Source organism: Episyrphus balteatus, chromosome 3, assembly GCF_945859705.1.
Source record: "Episyrphus balteatus chromosome 3, idEpiBalt1.1, whole genome shotgun sequence".
In the NCBI taxonomy this organism is placed as follows: Eukaryota; Metazoa; Arthropoda; class Insecta; order Diptera; family Syrphidae; genus Episyrphus; species Episyrphus balteatus.
This window is the reverse complement of record NC_079136.1, coordinates 16,470,842-16,492,113: the sequence shown is the minus strand read 5'-3', so window position 1 is coordinate 16,492,113 and position 21,272 is coordinate 16,470,842. Positions and strand designations below refer to the sequence as shown.

Below are 21,272 nucleotides of genomic sequence, written 5' to 3'. Positions count from 1 at the left end.
ATTGCTACTTGGTAAATAGCTTTCAATTATTCCTACCCCATTACATCTCATAAAAGTCGATTTTTCTGCACATAGTCTGCCTAGTCTTAAGAATAAAGGGTTCAGAAACCAAAGTGCATAAGAGATTTCGTCCAAGTCTTTACGGAGCAAAAACAGTTTTAGATGTAAAACCCAACCAACAATTTCACTTCCACAAGGGTCTAACGAAGCTGTTTCTATCTTAGAAATATTGCTTGTATTCGACCATAGAGAAGCCCATCTGGCCCACCCGAGAAGCTTGATAGGCCTTAGAAGAGTCATATGCAAGTTGATTGGAGAGACTCATAACATGTCTTTAATGCCTTATAGAAACAACCAACATTTGAAATTTGAAAATGTGTATTATTGTTGCAGGCTATTATTTTTATTTAGAAGCTCTGAGTAGACTTGTCGAAGGATTGTGAAAGTCTAAACGAGGTATATCCCAAATAGAATAAAGAAAACAATTTTTTTTTTTCATTTAATTTTTTTTTTTTTGTGTACCTATTACATTTTATTTTTTCATTTTCTTCTTTGTTTTCGATCCAGACAAGTTTTGCTTCTGAAATTAAATTTCCAAACACAATTATATTGAGAAATAAACTTCTTACTTACTTGACTCATTTTGCTGGATTTGAACCTCGTACATCCTGACTGATAGTCCGGTACCTTACCCATCGAGCTACTCAGGTATATAATAAAAAAAGTTTCAAATTTGGACTAGTTGAAACCAGAGCTTCCTAAGGGCTTCGATTTAACTTCCTGATGAGTTGCACTATCTTAAAGAATATGGTGACCATTTGTGTTTTTTTTTCAAAGTTATTATTTTTGGTTATTTTCTGTTTTTTTTTTTATCTTGTAAAAAATTATTTAATAAAGACTAAATAATATTATATACTGATTGTAAAACCATGTCATTATTGAGAAGATGAAAGAGAATAACTTGTTACTCAAGAACAATTTTTTCTGGAATATCTGAAAAATTCGGTTTTTTTAGACTTTAGAGGTTTCACCCGGATGCCGTCAAACCCCATTTTTCCGAAGCAGAAATAAAATCTTTAATTTTTTTGGGCTTTTGGCTTTTTCTTAAAAATTAGAGAATAAACTTTGTTTTGAACTTAGATAAAAAAATCTAAAATGTCCATCACTATTTTATATTTAAATAAGTGGAGAAGATTAAAATCTTGTTTTCCTTTCTTCTCGACTTACTTGAATATGAACTCCGAATTGGTCAGTAAACCATTTTTAATATTACTATTTTAAACCAATTACCGATATGAAAAGATTTACTTTTTCATTTATTTCTTTATAACAATGAATAAAAAAACCAAAAATGGTCACCATAATGGCACTTATCCAAATATTTCTTATTCTCGTGAGTTTGCCTGACAGTTTAAAAAATTTAGCTTGTACTCACTTTCACAGGGCTTCTAGAAATAAAATTAGGGAGCCTTACTTCGCTTAGGCAAACCTCTAAAATTAAATGCTTTTTACAATGTTTTGCTTGTACTTAAAGGACTTCTACAAATATAAATAAATATCTCCTAACTTCGCTAAGGCAAACATATAAAACTAAAAGCTTTTCGCGCATGCGCCGGAAATTGAACTTCTTTTTTTCTCACACAGAGATGCAAAACATACAATTATGTAAGTCGTTATATTTGAAAGTGAAATTAAACATAATTTTCAATCAAAAAAAATGATTCAACAATTTTTTAATTCAAATATTAGAATGTAGTAACTATAACACATTTATTTTGTGGAATATTTGTTAAAAAGGCAAAACCGTTTAACTGCGGTTTATTTGAAATTCAACGTAATTTTTTTTTTTTTTATGAATATCACGACTCATATACTGTTGACATAATTTTGGTAATATAGAACTATAATAAAAAATGCATTTAAGGCAATTGTATAAGTTGTAGGTACTTCTACCATACTAAAAAACATACCTTAGTCATTTTTGAGTCTAATAATTTTCGAATTGGATAAAAAAAATACATAGCATTCATAAAGATTTTGTAAGCAGTTCTAATACAATTTCTTTTGCAAAGCCATTTAAAAGAAGTCAGTTATTGGCTTTTATTTCTTGTGCTTCTACAATGGAATTTCATGTGGCCATATTGAAATTAAAACGAAATGTTTTCATTAATGCTTGTAGAAATTTTTAAATTCCACTTGCACTAGGTTTCTAGGAAGCGGTTAACGAAAGTTAAGCCTCGGAAGTTTGAATTTTCGATTCACAAACTAAATACAAGCCCTGTAGAGATAATAGCTGCAAGAAATTAAAGATCCTAACCTTGTGGAAGTAAAATTGTTAGTTGGGAAGTACCAATGTCGCTTGGTCCAGTACCGTTTCTTTTGCAAGTACCACTCTGATTTATGAGCGCAAACAAGTTCCTGTTTATCTATCTTTTCCTAAAATATGCAGGTGAATTCTTGAGCTTCAAAAAAGTAAATTAAATTAAAATAAATGTATTTATTTTTATTAACTTGAAACTTGATGTTTGTTTTATATGTAGAATGCTTCAATTTTACTTAAATTTGGGTATAGTTTGAATAAGCTATTTTTTTTTTTTATTTTTAGTAGAATGGACTTATTAAACTAAACTGAACTAAAATGAACTAGTTCGTTAACGTGATTCGAACTAAATTGATCGATCACTCAAATGAACTAAAGTGCCCAACTCTACTCTTAAAGCCATAATTATATGTACATTGTACATATGCACACTCTATAACAATAACAGTTTTTATGCATATAAGGCTTCGTTCTATTATACTTTTACATAATTTTTTTTATATTTCAGTTAACATCTTTTTAAATTTTCTTTACAGATGAGTGCCTATATTGTTCTTTTTCTGCGTTAACCGAGTACTTATGAACAAACCAACTTATTTTCGGAGTCTGATGATCGGGTTGGTCCCCGTGAAATAGCTATAACTCCAGCATATGAACTTGATGGTAACACGCACACAAGTTGTTTTGTTCATTCAAAACCTTTAATATAAATACAACTTAAAGAAATTTGTTTCTAAAAATTTAACATTCGAAATGAACAACCAAAAGTATAACGAACTTTAAAGCATAACAATTAAGTAATTTCTTCGGTTTCTTTTTTCGAAGATGACTTTTGAATGCCATTTTTTAGAAAATATGTCAGCGAAGCAACCCAGAAAAGTCATTCCTAAAACTCTAAATAGACTTAAATTCAAAGTTTGCACAGCACGTTACTCTCCAACTACTCTGTAGTCTCTCTACTCTCTCGTCTCTCCTGAAAAATTTTGATTTTGGGAGTTACGAGGTTTCCTTATGAGGCCGACGATTTGTAAGAAAATCTTTTCCTATTTGCCTTCTTTGAAATATTTCCAGTGTTGTTTAACAGAAAACAAAATATCGAAAGCTTAGTTACGTGGTTAACGCGGAAAGGGGAGATTTTTGCTCCTGTAATCAGATCAAGAAGAAATCAATTCTTATCGCGACAGTCGGCAAGCCATCCGCAACAGCAGTAGGTAAGTTGGAAGAATATTTTAAATGCCATTTCCGTTGTCATCGAGACAAATTTCGTTTCTGTGCTGTGCTTTGAATAGATTGTGTAACCCTTTGACAATGTTTTTTAATATAACCCTTTCAATAGCAAAACTAAATATAATATTGTAAGAAACGGGAAAGTAAGCTATCAGCCCTATTCTGCTGTTCCCGTGAAACTCAGATCCGATTCACACATTCTGTTCACTTTAACTCTACCTTGCCATTCTGCTATCCATCGGGTAAACTGCATTATCATCCCTCAATTTGACGTCCAAGTGAACGTCAAATTAAAAAAAAAATGGCGACGAAGTAAATTGAAAGGAAAACAAATTTTTTGTTTGTGTTTATTTGCATAGAAAAAATAAAAACAGCCGATTAAATGTTAAGAAATAATTAAAAATTTATGAAAAGTGGCATTTTGCTTAATTTCAACGATGGTGAATTTATTTTTACAACCAAAAGTGACAGATCCGCAACATTTTTTATGCGGATTGCAAACGTATGGAGCAAGTTCATTCACGTGATTAGTGGAATACTGAACAACATTACCGATATTACCGACGTGAGTTTGGATTCCCCCCGATGAATAGCAGAATGGTAATTGGTGAATATTTAGCGATTTTTCCCCCCGATGGATAGCAGAATAGGGCTGTATGTCTTTTCCCTGCCAATGCAGAATTCACATAGCACTGGTACCAGCTACTGATCTAAGGCTTAGTTCACCTTACAGAACTTAAACATATTCCCACAGTCGAAACTACTTAGGCATACTCATTTCGATATCATAGTTATAAACAGTTTCAACTAAACAAAATCTAGTTCATTCTAACCAATACTATTATTAAAATTCAAATTTCTAAAAGTCCAAAAAGTCACACAACAAATATTTAGTTTTCTTCTTCTTTAATTTGATCAGCATTCAATTTACTATGTGATTTGGCAATAATATTTTTATAAAATTTAAAAACAATTTCACTAGCTGCTTTGCACATTAACAATGCATCATTATACTGAGCCAAATTGAACCGTCCATTTGTATTGCAAGCAACCAAATTCTTGTCTAAACTATCAAAGACAAAAATAAAACTTGCAACTGCCCCGACAGCTTGTCGATGGTCAGGATCAAGGACAAGTTGATTGTCACGATCGACTATGCTATGAACTGCAGCAATTGTAAACTTCATGGGAACTCCACCGGCTAACAGAGCCAAACAGGCTGCATTTATAGCACAAGCTTCTAACTGTAAACAAAAACAATAAAATCAAAGGAAAATCAATTAATTCAATTCTTACGCCACAACGATTATCCATTTCTTGCAATTGAATGGAAATTGTTGTTCTAGGATGAAGTGCTGTTAATAAAGCAGTTTCACATGTGTTCCTGAGTATGCATTCTCTGAACTTATCTTTGATTGTGGGTAAACCAGCCTTCGGTCGGTAGATAACTTCAACATTAGCTTTTTCGATTTTTGCGTGTTGTGTTCTTGCTTCAATTGGTCCGTACATTGAAGCTAGTACACTTGTCTCACCTAAAAATAAAACAAATATTAATTTCCAAGAAATGGAGCTCATTCAAAGTAAAAATCCTCTTACCTTGGGAATGAAGCGCTGAGCCATCGGCACCTGTAAGTGGATTTAGCTCGCAGTTTATTGGACGCATAGCAATGTCATTTTCAATTTCTTTTGTATCACTTTCTATATTTGTACTTAGCAAAGTCATTTTCATTATTTTTATTATTTTATTTCTTTATTTTAAAGAATTTTTAAATAAATTTTGTAACAAAATGGTAAACAAGTTAAATTTTTTAAATGCGGTTCTCTGATTTTGACGTTTTGTTTTTGACATTTGACAAATGGATACGTAACGTGACGTAAGGTGGTATATGGATTACTTTAAGCATGAACCACAATGAAATCACAGTTTAACTTCAATCGCGTGTACACACAAAAGGGCCTGGCTACACAGTGTTGTGCCCAATCAAGTTTCAATTCACATTTTCTAGGAACAAACGTCAAAAACAGGAAAATCCTCACCCCTCTTGCCTACAACCTGACTGGTTAGGCGATTGAAAAATCACCGTGTAGCCAGGCACAAACACAATCTTTTTTTTCAGAAGAAATAAGGGCCAGTTGTACAAACGTGGTTCAGCCTCGGATCAGGAACTTAACTCGCCTATTTCGGCGGATTAGCAGTGGATCAACTCTTGAGCAAGGATGGATTTAGCTATTTCAACTTATTATGTACCTAGAACCGGTGCTAAAAATTTGTAAAAGTTGCTGAACCACGGATTAAATATTTGTACAACTGGCCCTAAAAAGATTTTATTTCCCACATTTTGCAATTTTTGATTTCAGGAAGTAAAAGTTGTCAAAACCACGCGGTTCTAATATATGTGCAAAAAGTATCCATAGTGTCTTTTTCGAGCAAAAAATCATAAGGGGTATTCACGATCCGATGCAACTGGTCTTGTATCATTGCAAAAGTGCAAAAGTGTAAAATCTTACAACACTACAACAACAAAATATACGGATTAAAATTTTACAACAGTCTTGCACTTTTGCTATACCCTAGACCTATTGCAAAATAAAAATACAATAGAGTAAAATTATTTTTGATGGCAGCTCACCGTCGCGTCGCCATGATAAACAGTTTGTCTTTTTTATTCTGTTTATTATGTCCCGTAATTTAGTTTCTTTTGATGTAAAATAATTTGTGAAAATTAATTAACCCGAACAAAACAAAGACTTAAATTATAAAAAATGAAAAAAAAAGAAGAAGCAACAGTGGAGGAACAACCCAGTTAAAAAAAAAAAACATCATGGATTTCATTCATGCTTCAATATTTACTATAGATAAGAAAAGGGGCGTTCACGATCTATTGTAAAAAAATAAAATTTTACATTTTTACTAGGCCTGTTGCACCAGATCGTGAATACCCCTATACATTAGGGCCTGGATACACAGTGTTGTGACCAATCACGTTCCAATTCACATTTTCTAGGAACAAACGTCAAAAGGAGGAAAATCCTCACCCCTCTTGCCTACAAACTGACTAGTTAGGCGATTGAAAAATCACCGTGTAGCCCGACACTTAGTGCCTGGGTACACAGTGATTTTTCAATCGATTGAAAAATCACATGCGGTGGCTACACACTGTTGTGCCCAATCACGTTCCACTTTTACATTTTCTAGGAACAAATGTCAAAAAGAGGAAAAATTTAGCAATGGAACTGTACTGCCCTCAGAAAATTCAGTTCCCTTCGTGAGCATCTTCCCCCTTCACTCTTCATCACTCTTGTCTACAAACTCACTGCTTAGGCGATTGAAAAATCACCGTGTAGCCAGGTATTCACGATCTGGTGCAACAGGTGATCGTGAACGCACCTCTTCTTATGTATAGTAAATATAGAAGCATGAATGAAATCCATGATATTCTACTTGCTTCTTCTTTTTTCCATTTTTTTATAAATTCTCTGTTTTGTTCCGGTTAGTTAATTTTCACAAATTATTTTACAACAAGAGAAACAAAATAACGAAACATGAATGGCTACAACCAATTAAACAGAATAAAAGAGATACACTGTTTATCTTTATCATGGGCGATGCGACGACGCACGGCGAGCTGCCATCTGTCAAAAACAATTTTTCTCTATTGTATTTTTATGTTGCAATAGGGCTAGGCTATAGCTAAAGTGCAAGACTGTAGTTGTAAAATTTAAAGGCGTATATTTTGTTTTTTTAGTGTTGTAAAGCCTTAACTACATTGGCTCAAAAAGTGAAAAAGTACAAAAGTGAAAATTTTCAAACGCATTTTTGTATGGTTTTTCGGGATAGAAAATTAAAATAAATGATGCAGAATGCTCATTTTTCCGTCCAAAAATTAATTTGTAAACTCTTTTTTACAAAAAAATCCCGCTAGCGAGAAAAAAAATATATTTAAATTTTGTACTTTTTCAAAAAGTGGTGAATGTAGTTAAGCCTTAAGATTTTCATCTGGGAAACTTTTGTTATTTTACAAAATGGCCATTGTGGTTAAACCTTAAGTATGAACACACTCTTGCGTTCCAATCTTTAAATGAAATGAACAGTTGAAGAGCAACTGTTTCATTTCCACTATAATATCCCTTGAAATAAAAAAGGACCAAACAAAAACAAAATTCCAAAATGTCTTCAAATGCGCGATAACAGCTTTTGTATTTGTCTACTATTTTGTCTGCTTCCGAATTTGCTATATTTTCATTAACCGTTTAATTAAAGAAACAAGAAAACTAATTAAACAAAATAAACTCAGTTAGTTTCCAAATTTTAAGTTAATCTGACAAAAAACAAAATCAAACATGTCTGCTTTAGATTCCAGCAGTACGGACAAATCGGTAAGAAAAAACTTTAGTTCCTGAATGTCGAATCCTTTCAATTTAATATTTTTTTATAATTTTATATAATTGTATTCAATAAAATTATAGCCTACACAAAATGACGATTCATTATTTGACGTTGACCTAATTGAAGTTGACGATTTGCTAAACAGTGCTTCAAGACTTCTTGAAGAAGTCTACAGCATCCGACCAGCAATTGAAACATCCATTACCAGTCCTCGGGAAGATGCAATGGAACAGGGTAAACTATTTTTGTTTTGTATTTTATAAATTGGCAGCCTAAAAAATAGTAACAAATGTGCTTAATTTATTTAATTATTTACGCGACCTTAAAACAACAGGTTTTAAGTGCTCACATGTCACTTTTGAGAAAACAGGTAAAAGTTTTTCTCCTTTATAATCTTTTCATCGTGAGTTCTATTTGAATGGTTTTTGATTAAACATGTAGATCTGAATGAGTTAAAACTTTAGAACTAATAAATCCATAATATAGTGAATAATAAACCAGAAATACAGCTAGGAAATATAATTAAGACCCCTTGGGTTGAGTAAAGTAAAAATGTTACAGATTTGTATAATTTTATTTATCTTTTTTAGTCTTAAACAAAAAAATTCATTTCATTTTATAAAAAAAAAGGTATTTTATCAACACTTCATCTACTACCTTGGAAAAATAATTAGGATCACTTACACAAATGAGGAAGAAATGTTATTTTTTACAAAATTTGTTAACTTCCTGCCTAATATTTATTAGGGAATCCTCTTTGCCGCAGAACTTCTTCATATCGGCGTTGCATTTGACGAAGGGGGGCCTACATCTGTCCACAGGAATTAAAACCCAAGAGTGCTTTAACCGTGGCGTAGAGGTCGTCCAAATTTTGGATGTTTTGTCCACTTACAGCACACTTAACCTCGCCCCACAGATGCTCTATCTATAGGGCTCAGCGCTCTGGTCTGGACAACAAGAAGCCCATTCAAGGACATAATTGTCTCTAAACCACTTTTGAGTTAGCTTTGCCGTGTGCTTTGGATTAGGCTTGTGTAGTTCGCGAACGAACTAGTTCAATGAACTAGTTCATCTTGGTGAACTAGTGAACTTAGTTCACTTACTTAGTTCAATTTAGTTCGCGAATAGTGAAAAAGATTTGTTTCAAAAAACTAAACAGCAACCTAAAGCAGTCGTAATATGACATTGCGCTCACCTTACATTATCATTTTTTTTATATATTTTTTGGGTGAAAGGAAGTCCCATCTGTAAAGGGAATTTTCAAATTTGGTCCTTGTCTCCTAGTCTTATACAACGACAGCGCCCTTTTGACCCGACAGACGTTTAAAGAAGGGGTGCAGAAACCAAAGTGCATATGAAATTGCATCCAATTCTTTGTTGAGCGAAATCAGTTCTTCCGCTCTACCTCAAGATTTAGATGTAGGTAAAACAAAAGGTCGCTTGCGCCAGTATCTATCAGCGTTTCTTCTTCAAGCAACACTTACTCTTGTTTCGGAGCAAGAACAAAAAACAAGTAGCATCTTGGTCCTTGCATTACTATGATTTTGATTTAATGAAAGCAAAACGTACTTCTTCTAGACTTTCGTCAGGAACCAAAAAGCTCGACAAGTACCTATATGAACGAAATTAAGAATTTTTATAGAAAATAAAAAAATGTACAGATCTGTTATTTTTAGGTTGTATTTGTTTTATTATGTAGAATGCGTCAATTTTACATAAATTTGGATACAGTTTGTACAAACTAATTTTGTTTTTTAATTCTAACAAAACCGGAGTGATTAAAATAAATTGAACTAAAATGAACTAGTTCAGAACTAGTTCAGTAGCGTGATTTGAACTAAAGTGATCGATTACTCAAATGAACTAAAGTGCCCAACTCTACTTCAGCGTAGAACTGTATAGTTACAGTTCTAACTACCAGATAGAACTTTGAATCTTTATAAAACAAAAAATATTGGTATTGGAGATAGAACCTTTTTTTCAGTCAAAAACGAAATATTAATCTTATTAGTACATATTTTCTTAACCATCTTGAACGTGTTTTTTGTATTGTGAAAAAAAAAATCAATGATGTGGTAAAGTTTTTTTTTTCTAGGAAGGTATCATTATTAAAAAACCGCATTGTTATTGCACTTATCAGGGTTGTTCTAATATATACGTTCGAATTTGAAAACGGAAAGGAAAATTGAAACCGTACGGATGGATAACGATTGTTCTGATTTCCATTCGACTTTTTTGTTGGAGAATATTTTTTTCGGTAACAAATTGTTACCCGGATTGAAAACGGATTGTCGGATTATAGATCCGTACGTTTTTCAAAACACCTATGAATCCACAAAATGTGTTCGAATACGGAATTCAGAACAGGTAACATTCGAAAACGGGAGAAAATAGAATTTGAACAGAAATCAGAAGAGCCGTGTATTTTGCAGATTGCAGTTACCCCAGGAGGGTTTGCAAGAGTTTCACATCCTATACTATATATCCAAATCAAAGCCTCATCCAAGTTACCAATTGTTTTATAAAATCAGCACTCGCATCCAGATAATTCCGGCTGGTCCTACCATGTGCATTTTAACCAAAAACAAGCCAACAGCGTCATTTGAAAAACAATCTTAACTTATATGGCACATGATATGTGTCCTTAATTATGAAAGTGGACTAAGTCACTCCCAAAAATGGCATCAAATCTAGCCTAAAAATAATTATTATTTAAGGGGTAAAGTTTATTTGAAAGCGAAATCGCAGTAAATAAACTTCTTTATTGCTCCTCTAGTGATTTCATAAAAGAAATATAATTAAATCGTTATAAGAAAATTATTAAGTAAGTTTTTCTTCAAACAATGCAAAAAGTGACTTAGTCCACTTTCATAATCATGGGTACATATAAGAGTATTCTCGATGCTGGATCTCATGGAACTAAAACCAAGACTTCTCTGAAAAAATATTTGGCAGAACAAAAAACTTTGTGGTTTGGAGTTAACAATCGCCATAAAGCAGTTTCCGGGGTTGGGTTTTTGAAAACAAAATTTCATATTTGTTATCTACAATTGTTATTGATTATCTCAAAAACCGAAAGAGATAGACAGATTAGAATGATCCCAATCGAAAGAGCATGATCGATTTAGTACAATCACATATCTAACTCAAGTTCGGAAAAAATCTCAGTTAAAACCTTGTTGTCCTAAGGTCGCTCCTGTTGTAGGCTTTTTGTTAAACTTTTATGTAAATACGAAGAAAATCTTCACCCAGTATTCACTCTCTTTTTTTCAGTTCAAAGATTTCTAAGTTCAATAAGAGAGCGTGACGAAGAAGAGGAGGACGTTGTCTTTGTCGAGGCTCGTCCTGGAAACGCACCTCCCGCAAGTGCCAGAACTACGGCCGTGGTCGATCTCTGCACTCCAAACACAGCTGACGAGAGCACACCCGAGACACGCGGTACTCGGAGACGACGTACAACCGTAGACATAGCACCGATTGCATTCCCTGACTTAACTACCTCGCCGAATGGATCAAATACAGGTTCGAGGAGAACCAGACGACAAGCAAAGGCCGAACCGGTCGATAATTACCCGCAGGTCATCGAAGTTTCTCGTCCAGCGACTACCGCTCGTAGTTCTGTTCCACCTCCGGTTTCTCCTGTTAGGGGTAGTACAAGAGCTCAAACTGCTGCCAATAATACAGTTAGCCCAAATTCTAATAATGCTGGATTGCCAGCATTAACTTGCGCTGTTTGCATGGAAAGTGTCTTAAATCGACAGCCTGCATCGACATCGTGCGGACATATATTTTGTCAGGGATGCATAATGCAGGCCATACGCCTCACATCAAAATGTCCGCTATGCAACACAAAGCTTAATAGGACTAAGGTGCACCGTGTGTACTTTTAATTTATATTCCCACTTTACTTATTCATTATTGTTGAACAAATTTTTTTTTTATTTTATGTTTGTCTTTTTTTTTAATAGAAATAATTCAGTTTTTAACTTTATTTTGTTTTCTTTAAAATATTTAAATAAAATTAAAAAAAAATCATTAACAATTGAAACGAAACAAAATTTATGTCTACCGTTTTAAAAATAAATGAGAAAAAAAAATTATGTATAAATTGTTTTATATATTTTAATGTTTTAACAATGTGAGAGGATTCTTATTCCGGTGTTAGGTCATTTTCATCATCATTCTCTTCGTCATCGGTTTCATCTTCAGTGTCACCGTCGCTTTCTGTTGTGTACTCTTCCAGTGAATCATCATCCAAATCGGCGAGTTCAACTGCTGGCTGGAAAATATAAAATATTTAAAATTGATTTCGGAAGATGCTTTTTAAATAAAAAAGAAACCATTTACACCATGCGTTGTGTTACTCAGAAAATCTTTATGAAATTTTTATTTAATTCAAAGGGCACAAGAATTTCTGGTTAATTCGCCCTGGAGCGGATTCTAGACGCTCTAATTGGAGGCATTCCTAAAAGAATGCTTATTTGATGGGTAAGTCCACGGAATTTGCACTTTATGAAGTGGTGCGAAATATCGCTAACACGCATCAACTTTTATTTATATCTTCTTGCTACTTGCTGAGATGGAGAAGGGTTTTTTTTGTCAGCCACTCACTTATAGAAATGGATGGTATAACTCAACTTCACAGACATTACAAAGCATCGAGTCATTTCCAAGTCTCCGATACAAGTTTGCAAATTTGTCTTTGGTTAATGCAATTGTTAAAATGGTTTTCGGCAACGAACGAACGTACGTGACAAACACAAAAAAATTAACCAAAATCTCGGATAAAATCTACTGCTGTCGTATTGGATCAGCTGCTGATACACAAGCTATAATTGTCGATATAGTTTCGTAATCCCTTAATTATGACGAAAAATAAGGAGACGAAGAACCACTTTTGACCTACCTGTGTTTGTATTACTTTTTATACCTGCAGTAGTACTATCGGTTAACAATGGTATCATACACCTTTCACGTATTAGCAATAATGCGAGAAGCAGTTGTAAAAATAAAGAAGTATCCTTTTTAGAAAAAAAAAATTGTCGTAAAATGTAATTACAACTTAACGATCACCATATAAACAATGTCCCAAGAACGACTTAAGGTTTTCGTGGGAGACTTCAATTCATAAATTGAATTGAATGCAAATAGTATTTAAAAACACTGAAAAGTAAATTAGGCTCAAAATCTGTTAACAAACCTTTTTTTAAGTGTTTCACCTTACAAGTTCAACTAGAACAGGATAGAAGGTCAACTAAGCTAACGTTGCATTGAGTAATTAGAAATTTTAAGCTTTTTGCGTATACTAAAAATTGCTCTCCTGAAAAATGTTTAAAAAAAGACATTGCCAGGTTTCTGGACACAGATATAATATCGATTTACTTTCAGCGAAATTAAGAATCGACTGCAATCACAGTTTATACAAACTTCGTACGTTAATTTCAATAAAAAAAAATTGTATGGGTGATCTTAGCTAACCTTCAACGAAATGAAATTCTAGCTACGACTATGGTCAAGATAAAGAGGAGCTCACTCATGCACAACAATATTTAGTTCAGACCTTAAAAATTTTCGATTCTACTTCGGACTTCAAAACTACGAATATTTGAATTTGAACACTGCACATAGGAGTATTTGCAGTAAAAACCTGGTCAAAAGTCGATTTTCTGAAAATCAAAACTGACACCTAAAAAGTTATCAAAGTAGGTGCAAAATAAACGGGTCAATATCCTGCACTTATTTTTTTTTTTTTTTGTTTTTCGATCGTGTCTTGTTGAGTTCAAAGTTAACTATAACATCTACCTCATTTTTATTTGGATGCAAAGTACTTTGGTAAGTGAAGGATCCAGGAGAAAAAGAGCATAAGTCCATTCCAACTCATTTCGAGAAAAACGCATTTTAAAATTTTGTTCTCCATACAACTTAGTACTAAAAGCACAAATTTTATTTATTTTTTCAGCAAGGCAATTTTAAATAGTGCTCAGTAAATACTACAAGCTACAAGACCTCATCATTAGTATATTTTTGACAAAAAGTGGACATGTGCCGTTTTTCCCCTGCACCCTGAAGTGTTGTTATAGAAATTTAAACAAAATTAAATGGAGATTTCTTCTTCAGTAATTTATTAACAATATTAATACAGTTTTGGAAATATTAGATGGTGTATTCTATTTCAATTTGGGCTTAGAACAAGTATGTATATAAAAATTTGTTATTTTTGTTAAGTTATTATTTGAACTTTAATGATTTTGTTTAAGTATACCCCGTTATTCTGCGATTAATTGAGACTTATGAGTTAGTTTATATATTCCTTAAACCTATGCAAAACAAAAATGGGTGCTCTTACGTGCTCTTTAGAGAATTTAGGGTCAATTAGTTTTTCACTTTCTGATAGAAAATACTCTACTTTATGCAATGTTTTTTTATTTTTAAATTAAATTTACTGATGTTATTATTGTATTTTATTTTGGGTGATCTTAATTAAGGTTGGGGAAGAGAGAAAAGAAATAGAGAATTGCGTATTAGGGATGAGGAAAAAAATTTGAGAAAAATAATGTCGACAGGTGGAGTATAGGCCATTAATCAAATTTATGAGTTTTTAATGAAAGAATAAAAATAAGGTTTATATTGTATTTACTAGAATATTCATTTTAAACAGAAATAATAACAAAAACCACAAAAAATAATTATGGCCATGTTTTTGATGAAAATACTCCTATGTGCACCGTTTCACTTTATGGGTAGGCCTTGACATGGTAAAAGGCTAGTGGCTATTATGACTTTGACCATTACTACAAGAGTTTTCGGTTTTCGTTACTAATCACCCCAAAGACAACGCGTGGTTCAACTAAGGCACTTTAATTATATTAGACGACAGAGAAAGAATTCTCTAAATAATATAGTCAGTAGTCAAATCACACTAGGTACTTCATAAACATCTCTCATGAGGTATTACGACATATTCAGAAGTGGTTGGCCATAAACACATCAGGCTGAGTGTTTTAACGGTTCGATGAACGATTAGACGTTCCAAATAACAATGGTTTTCTGGTATTTAAGCGGATTCGACGAAACGGTCGAGATATTTATAAGATGTAGGTCGAATTCTATTAGAAAAGCTTCGCATCATAGATTAAGAAAAACGCCTCGGTAGACAAATGGTACTCTAAAACATGTTATCAATCGCAGCACCTTCTAATATAAGAAGTAAATTATCTCGCTTTTTCTGTAATGTGTGTAGAAATAGACATTGTTAAAATCGAATGATATTAATCAAGTTAAAATATTAAGTGCTAACAAGTTAGAATGACTAATCATCCAAAACCGATATTAATTCAAATAAGAAAATCTTTAAATCTGTCCGCTCCGTAGTGCGTACGCCCCTATTCTGTAACTTTTATCACTGGCGATAAGTTTTTTGAATGATTTTTGTTCAAAATCTTAGGAGTAATGGACCCATAAAAGGAAAAACTTGACTTGACTAAGTTTTCTTTTTCATTTAAAAAGGATTCAGGGCCAAAAAAGATACTAATTTAAATTGTTTATTTAAAATTGCTAAAGAAAAACAGTTTTACCATCATCAATAAACGCTCTTACCTGTCCCGACTGAATATTTATTTCGATTTGAAGTCGAATGTCCATGACAAGGAAGACAGTTGTAACTAATACAGGAATTGTCATGCGACTTTTCCAGGCCAAATCCGTAAGAAACAGGAAGACCTCTCCAAATGGTGTATTCATTGTGTTAATTACTTTAGTTATTTTGATTAAATATCAGATTAAGATAATTTTGTAATTAAAATATCCTTAGGGACTGTTTGATTCACTATTTGAGTCTTCTTGTGCTGGTTGTTGTTCGCCTTCAACTTCTTCTTCCGCTTCCAATTGATCGTATTTTACAATATGAACAGTTTCGCCAACAGACAACGCCTGCACGGGTTGGATATGACGATAGAGCTCTTGAACAGCTGAATCACCAGACGAGATTGGTGCGTCTAGCTCAAGTGATTCGTCTTTATTGATAAACAAATTGTCTTCGAGTAAATTTCGCAGACACTCGGCTCGTTTTTCTGAAAGAGCTTCGAGAATTTTGGGATTCTTTTTGATTTTCTTTAATTTTTTCTCTGTGAATAAACATGATTTGAATTTTATTGATTTTTTTATTTTGTGTAAGTAAAATAAAAATTGTACCTAAAGATTGAAGGTAATCCTCAGAGTCCGGAAGTCGAGAAGGTTGTTGAGTGGATTCTTTATTGGAGGAGGCGTTGTTAAGAATGTTGTGCGTTGGCAAAAAATTATCTTCAAATTGTAAAGATGTTTGCGATTCGATTAAATTGAAATTGGTTTCGTTGGAATTTGTGTCGGTTGGAGAATTTTCTACAGATTCTTGATTAATTGTTTTTTCACGGACCAACCAAGGATCCGTCATTTTAATTTTTGTTGATGTTTTTTTTTTCTCTTCCTCAGAATTTTTTTGACATCTTCTCTGCTGATGGATGACAGTTAAAATTTTCGAAGTAATAAATTGTACTAGAATAATCAGCTGCATGTTATGGTGGAAACAAAATTATGTACAGTAAGATACAAAAATCGTACAATAGATGGTATTTTTTCGTTAACATGTTCGCAAGCTTTGTACGCAGCTGAAGCGAAACAAAAAATTCTGAAGTCTCCAATTTTTGTCTCTACACGTGTTCGCTAAAAGCCGAGATAAATTTAAATTTAAAAATTATGACTGAATGACAGACAGGTATAGGTAACCTATTACATTCAATATAACATGTATATTTTTTTTACTGGCATGCCTCGGCAGCACACCTTTTTTTTCTCTCTCATTTTAATTTGTTTCTCTTTTAAATATTCAAAGCTTTTTTTGATACTTATTTTTTTCTTGCAGCAAGAACAAAGACCACAAATGTCAAAAATTTATCTGTGAAAGAATGCGACGAGTATTAAGCTGCTGATGCGAAACGAAATTTTCCATACAAAATTTCGTTAACGAAATCTTGAACGAAATTAAATTTGCTTTGTTTTAGCCTTAAAACTTATTTTCGGATGTTTTTTCTTGAATTTTTTGATTTAATATTCAATTATTTTTACTTTGCTTTAATACCTGATGGTATTTTTTCGTTAACATGTTCCCTGTTGACTTTGGAGAGTTCAAAATTTTTCGTTTCGCTTCAGCTGCACACTAGGCTTAAAAGATAAAATTCATGATTTAAAATCAAATCAAAACCAATTGAAAAAGAAAATTTCTTTTTTGTTTTTGTAGTTGTTTTTTTTTTTTTTTAATTTCGAGCTCTTCCGAATCTAGATATCTGTCAAATCTCAAAGCTTTGGTAGAGCTTCGGTAAAGCTCCGTTTAAGCTTCTTATAGACCTTATAAGTACATTCTTATAAAGGGTCAAACTTGTATAACGTTCTCCTTTTTCCATGCCCAACAACCTTACTAAAGTTAAAAAGAAGCTGAAATGTCCCGACAAACAATTTTGGTTCTATAAAGCTTTACAGATGCAATTATTGCTTCTGTAAAGCATTATAGAAGCAAAATTGTTAGTAGGGGTAGCTTCTGTAATACCTTAAACGAAGCTGAAATGTTAGTTGAGAAGGCTTCCTCGGATTACTCCGAACAAGATTTGTAGCTCCTGTTTTGTCACACGATAGAAAGCATCTCCAGCTGCTTCTAATATATTTTCATATTTTTTATACATTGTCTAAATATTGTGAGAAGCGTGGGATAGCTGAAGGCAACCCACTACCGCGGTTAGAGTCTTACTTTCTCTGGGAACTTTTTTCGGTCGCCACTTTATCCACAATTTGCCTAAGCCTTACTTTTTAATAATAGTTGTATTATTTAACCTTTCGGACCTTAAATTGTTTTAATGCGCCTTGAATATGGCGAGCTTTAAGTTTATTTTTATATTTTAATTATTCGTTTAAAAATTTTATAAGCATTTATTGAGTTATCAACACACTCCCCAAACACAGCACAAACTTTTTTTTGCAATTTAAATTTTAAACTTTAGCCAGTTTGCTGGATTAGTTACAATTATCTGTTCAATCTGTTCCATTGTTAGACCCTTTGCGAGAAGCCTTGGCACAATGTTCATGTGAATGTGATGATATCCATGACCTCCATAGGAAGTCTGAAAAGCAAAAGCCAAATTAATGATACATTTTCTATTAGAGTTTTAAATATGATCGGTATTTAAATCAAAACTTAAGAGTGTTTGAGAACACCTTTAAGCTTAATGAGCACTCATAGGTAATGTTCACAATTTAGTACCTTTGAGTATTTCAAGTTATGAGCACTGGAATAATACGAGCCAAAGTCCATACTGTCTAAATTTATTTTGAATAATAAACTCACCAATCTATGTTTTGAATGAATATCTTGAGAAATCTGCAACTTTTCCAAAAAGCCATCTTCAATGAGTAACATTAAATTATTGATCCTCTTTGCATCTGATGGTACGTCAATTGAATAATCAAATTGGAAAAAGGAGCATTCAACTCCAAAAAGGTCATACTGCATGTATGTTCCAAGACTTGCAAATTCGAAAACGTCTTCTATCTTTATAAGTGCTACTACAAAAGTAAAAGAGGGTTGGTTGTTGTTTTTAATTGAAATAACATCATGATTTTGATAAGCTACTTACAGTCTAAATGTGACATTACACATTTTTGAGGTTTACCACCAGCTTCTAGGTAAGTGCGAACAATCTCAAATGGAGCCTTACGATCAAAGCCTGGATGAAAAGAAACTCCACACCCTATACGTTCTTGAGTCTCACCTGTTGCACGAATTGCTAGTTTTTCAAAATCTAACCAAATGTTTTTTTTTTTAAACTAGAGGGTACAAATAAGTTGAACTTGTATACTACCGTGAATAGGATATCCACTTCCGACTTCACCAATAAATCCACATTTTACTGGCCCAACATTTGGTACATCAATACCAGTAATTATCTCTTTGGAGTACAAATCAACCATTTGTTCCACTGTCATTGCTAAATGGTCTGAAGTCTGATGATCATGCAAATAGTGACCAGTGCCAGCAATTATATTAACTCCAGTTTCTTTTTGGATATCAACCATCAGTTCAAGATTTCTCGTCAATCCAATGGAAGTGTTTTCAACAATACCTCCTCCTCCATACTTTTTATATAATGCAATATCCTTTTTGACAGCGGATCGTGACTCCTCATCGCAAAATTTAATATTTTCAAAACTCGAATAAGGATATTGACGGACATATCCGATGGTTTCTAGGGAAATCTTTTTCTCGAAAAACTCTTTGAATTCATTTGGTGGTGGACAGAGGAATTTTTCGAGGTCTACTTCAAGATGTTCATGAGTTAATGTACGTCCAAGTAAATTTGGACTGATTGGACCAAGAACTGGAAAATAATGAAATTCAAATTTTTTTTATGAAAAACCGCAAATGCTTATCTTAAAAAAGGTTTTCTGAGGATGGATAGATGTTAATTGATGAACAAATTAAAATACGTGGAGTCGAAACTTTCCCTTAAGGTTATAGGTTAACATTTGTGTTATTTAAAATTTAAGGCAATACTGAAAATGAAAAAAAAAGGGTTGCCACTTTTAAAATTGGAACTTGTAATGAGGAATATGATTATGTAGCAATTGGGTTGGGGTCGAAATCCCGAAAACGCAAAATCCCGAAAATCCAAAATCCCCAAAATTTTGGGTTTTCGGGATTTTGGATTTTCGGATTTTTTCGGGTTTTCGAGATTTAGAATTTTCGGGATTCTGGGTTTTCTGGATTCTGGATTTTCGGGACTCTGGGTTTTCTGGATTCAAAATTTCGGTATTGTGTCCGTCTCCCGTAGCAATTTTTTCATTTGAATAGGGTGACCACACATAAGTTCCCATTTCAAAAGTGGTAATCCTGTTTTTAAGTATCTTTCATTTAAGACCATCCGACTGCTCTTTACGGAACACAATAGCTTCTGTTTTTAAAAAGTATAGGTACGTTCGAATGCCTTCAAATCTAGACTGAAAACCCAAAGTATTCCGCGGAATTAATGGTTATGTTTTTGGCGAATTCTTTTATGTTTTTGGAACACAGATTCGACAATGCCGAAGCCATTTTACATACATACATTCTTTGGAATTCTTTGCGCAAATGTTTGAAAAATAAAGATCAGTTCAAAATGATAGCTCTTTCTGAAACACCATATACAGCCATGGCCAAAAGTATCAGGCAGTAGGCACCCAAAAAAATGCTTTTTTGAATACTGGAAGCGCGGATTTGTTTCATCTTCCATTTTTTTTTTGGCTGAAATTAGTCGTTATGCACGTGGGTGTCTTAAATATATACAACTTTAACAATTTATACATTGGTTCTCATATTGTTTGAATGTGGCTTTGGGCCGATTTCACTATTTTTACTTGCGATATAGGTACTATATATCAAGTTATGCATTCGTACAAAAAAAAAAAGTTCAGATAACATTTTTCCATGACATTACGATGGTAGACAATGCCAAAAAAGTGGGTCCCGGAAGTCCGTCTGTCTGTCTGTCTGTCTGTCTGTCTGTCTGTCTGTCTGTCTGTCTGTATAAGGAGCTACAGCCTAAACGGATGGACCGATTAATGTCAAACTTGGTATGTAGCGTTATTTGGCGACTCTCCAGAGGGGTTTTTGGAATTAATTTTTTTGGACCAAAAATAACGGTACTTGTCATATAACGATTTTAGTAAAATTGAAATATGTCAAAAACGGCTCCAACGATTTTGTTTAAAAAATTCAAGTGTTAGTTTTAAGCTAAGCTCTATCTTTCAATGAAAAAATTTTTTTTTGAAAACCATTATTAACGGTACCTGCCATAGAACCGTTTTTTTCAAATCCGATTATCTTCGAAAGTGTTTGTTCGATTTCAACGAAACTTTTTTTGAAGAAGCATTTATATAATTTAAATACAAAAACAAAAAATAAAATTTCCAAAAAAATGATTTTTGGATTTTTAAAAAAATTTTGAAAATTTTTTTTTGAAAAATCAAATTTTGGAAAACGGGACAATGAATTTTTTTGAAATTTTGTTTTTAGATGTTGATTAGTGATTTCTACAAAATGGCATACCAATTTTATATTAAAACTTTTTTTCCAAAAAATTATTTATAAAAAATTAGTTTTAAAAAAAACGGCTCTAACGATTTTGAAAATTTTTTTTCTAAAAATGCATGTTAACATAAAAATCAAAACTGCATACTTGTTTTGGAGGGCAATTTAATTTCAGATTTTATTTAATTTTTTTTTTAAAACGAATTTTATTTTTTTTTTTTCAAATTTCTATATAAAAAGTCTTAAAAATT

General features: G+C 32.8%; 5 protein-coding genes across 5 annotated transcripts; 1 reads left to right on the top strand and 4 right to left on the bottom strand.

Moving 5' to 3' along the window:
- Positions 1-4,436: 4,436 nt before the first annotated feature.
- LOC129913275 (exosome complex component RRP46) lies at positions 4,437-5,386 on the bottom strand. Its single transcript, XM_055991864.1, has 3 exons — positions 5,144-5,386; positions 4,844-5,079; positions 4,437-4,791 (listed from the first exon to the last, which is right to left on the bottom strand). Exons 1-3 carry the CDS (start codon positions 5,274-5,276, stop codon positions 4,438-4,440), a joined length of 723 nt encoding a protein of 240 aa, XP_055847839.1. The 5' UTR covers positions 5,277-5,386; the 3' UTR covers position 4,437.
- Positions 5,387-7,780: 2,394 nt separating this feature from the next.
- On the top strand, positions 7,781-11,897 carry LOC129913273 (E3 ubiquitin-protein ligase RNF4-like). Its single transcript, XM_055991862.1, has 3 exons — positions 7,781-7,924; positions 8,015-8,168; positions 11,208-11,897. Exons 1-3 carry the CDS (start codon positions 7,889-7,891, stop codon positions 11,822-11,824), a joined length of 807 nt encoding a protein of 268 aa, XP_055847837.1. The 5' UTR covers positions 7,781-7,888; the 3' UTR covers positions 11,825-11,897.
- A 68-nt stretch (positions 11,898-11,965) lies between these two features.
- LOC129913277 (uncharacterized) lies at positions 11,966-15,674 on the bottom strand. The gene is made up of 2 exons (XM_055991867.1): positions 15,531-15,674; positions 11,966-12,213 (listed from the first exon to the last, which is right to left on the bottom strand). Exons 1-2 carry the CDS (start codon positions 15,672-15,674, stop codon positions 12,085-12,087), a joined length of 273 nt encoding a protein of 90 aa, XP_055847842.1. The 3' UTR covers positions 11,966-12,084.
- Positions 15,675-15,740: 66 nt separating this feature from the next.
- LOC129913276 (coiled-coil domain-containing protein 32) lies at positions 15,741-16,424 on the bottom strand. Its single transcript, XM_055991866.1, has 2 exons — positions 16,125-16,424; positions 15,741-16,057 (listed from the first exon to the last, which is right to left on the bottom strand). The coding sequence occupies exons 1-2, from the start codon at positions 16,360-16,362 to the stop codon at positions 15,741-15,743; spliced, it is 555 nt and encodes a 184-aa protein (XP_055847841.1). The 5' UTR covers positions 16,363-16,424.
- Positions 16,425-17,928: 1,504 nt separating this feature from the next.
- Positions 17,929-19,340, bottom strand: LOC129913278 (phosphotriesterase-related protein-like; the record flags this gene model as incomplete). The annotated part of the gene is made up of 4 exons (XM_055991868.1): positions 17,929-18,079; positions 18,304-18,521; positions 18,593-18,757; positions 18,818-19,340. Coding segments are annotated over 4 exons (1,044 nt in total), but the record flags the coding sequence as incomplete, so codon positions are not given.
- Positions 19,341-21,272: the final 1,932 nt, after the last annotated feature.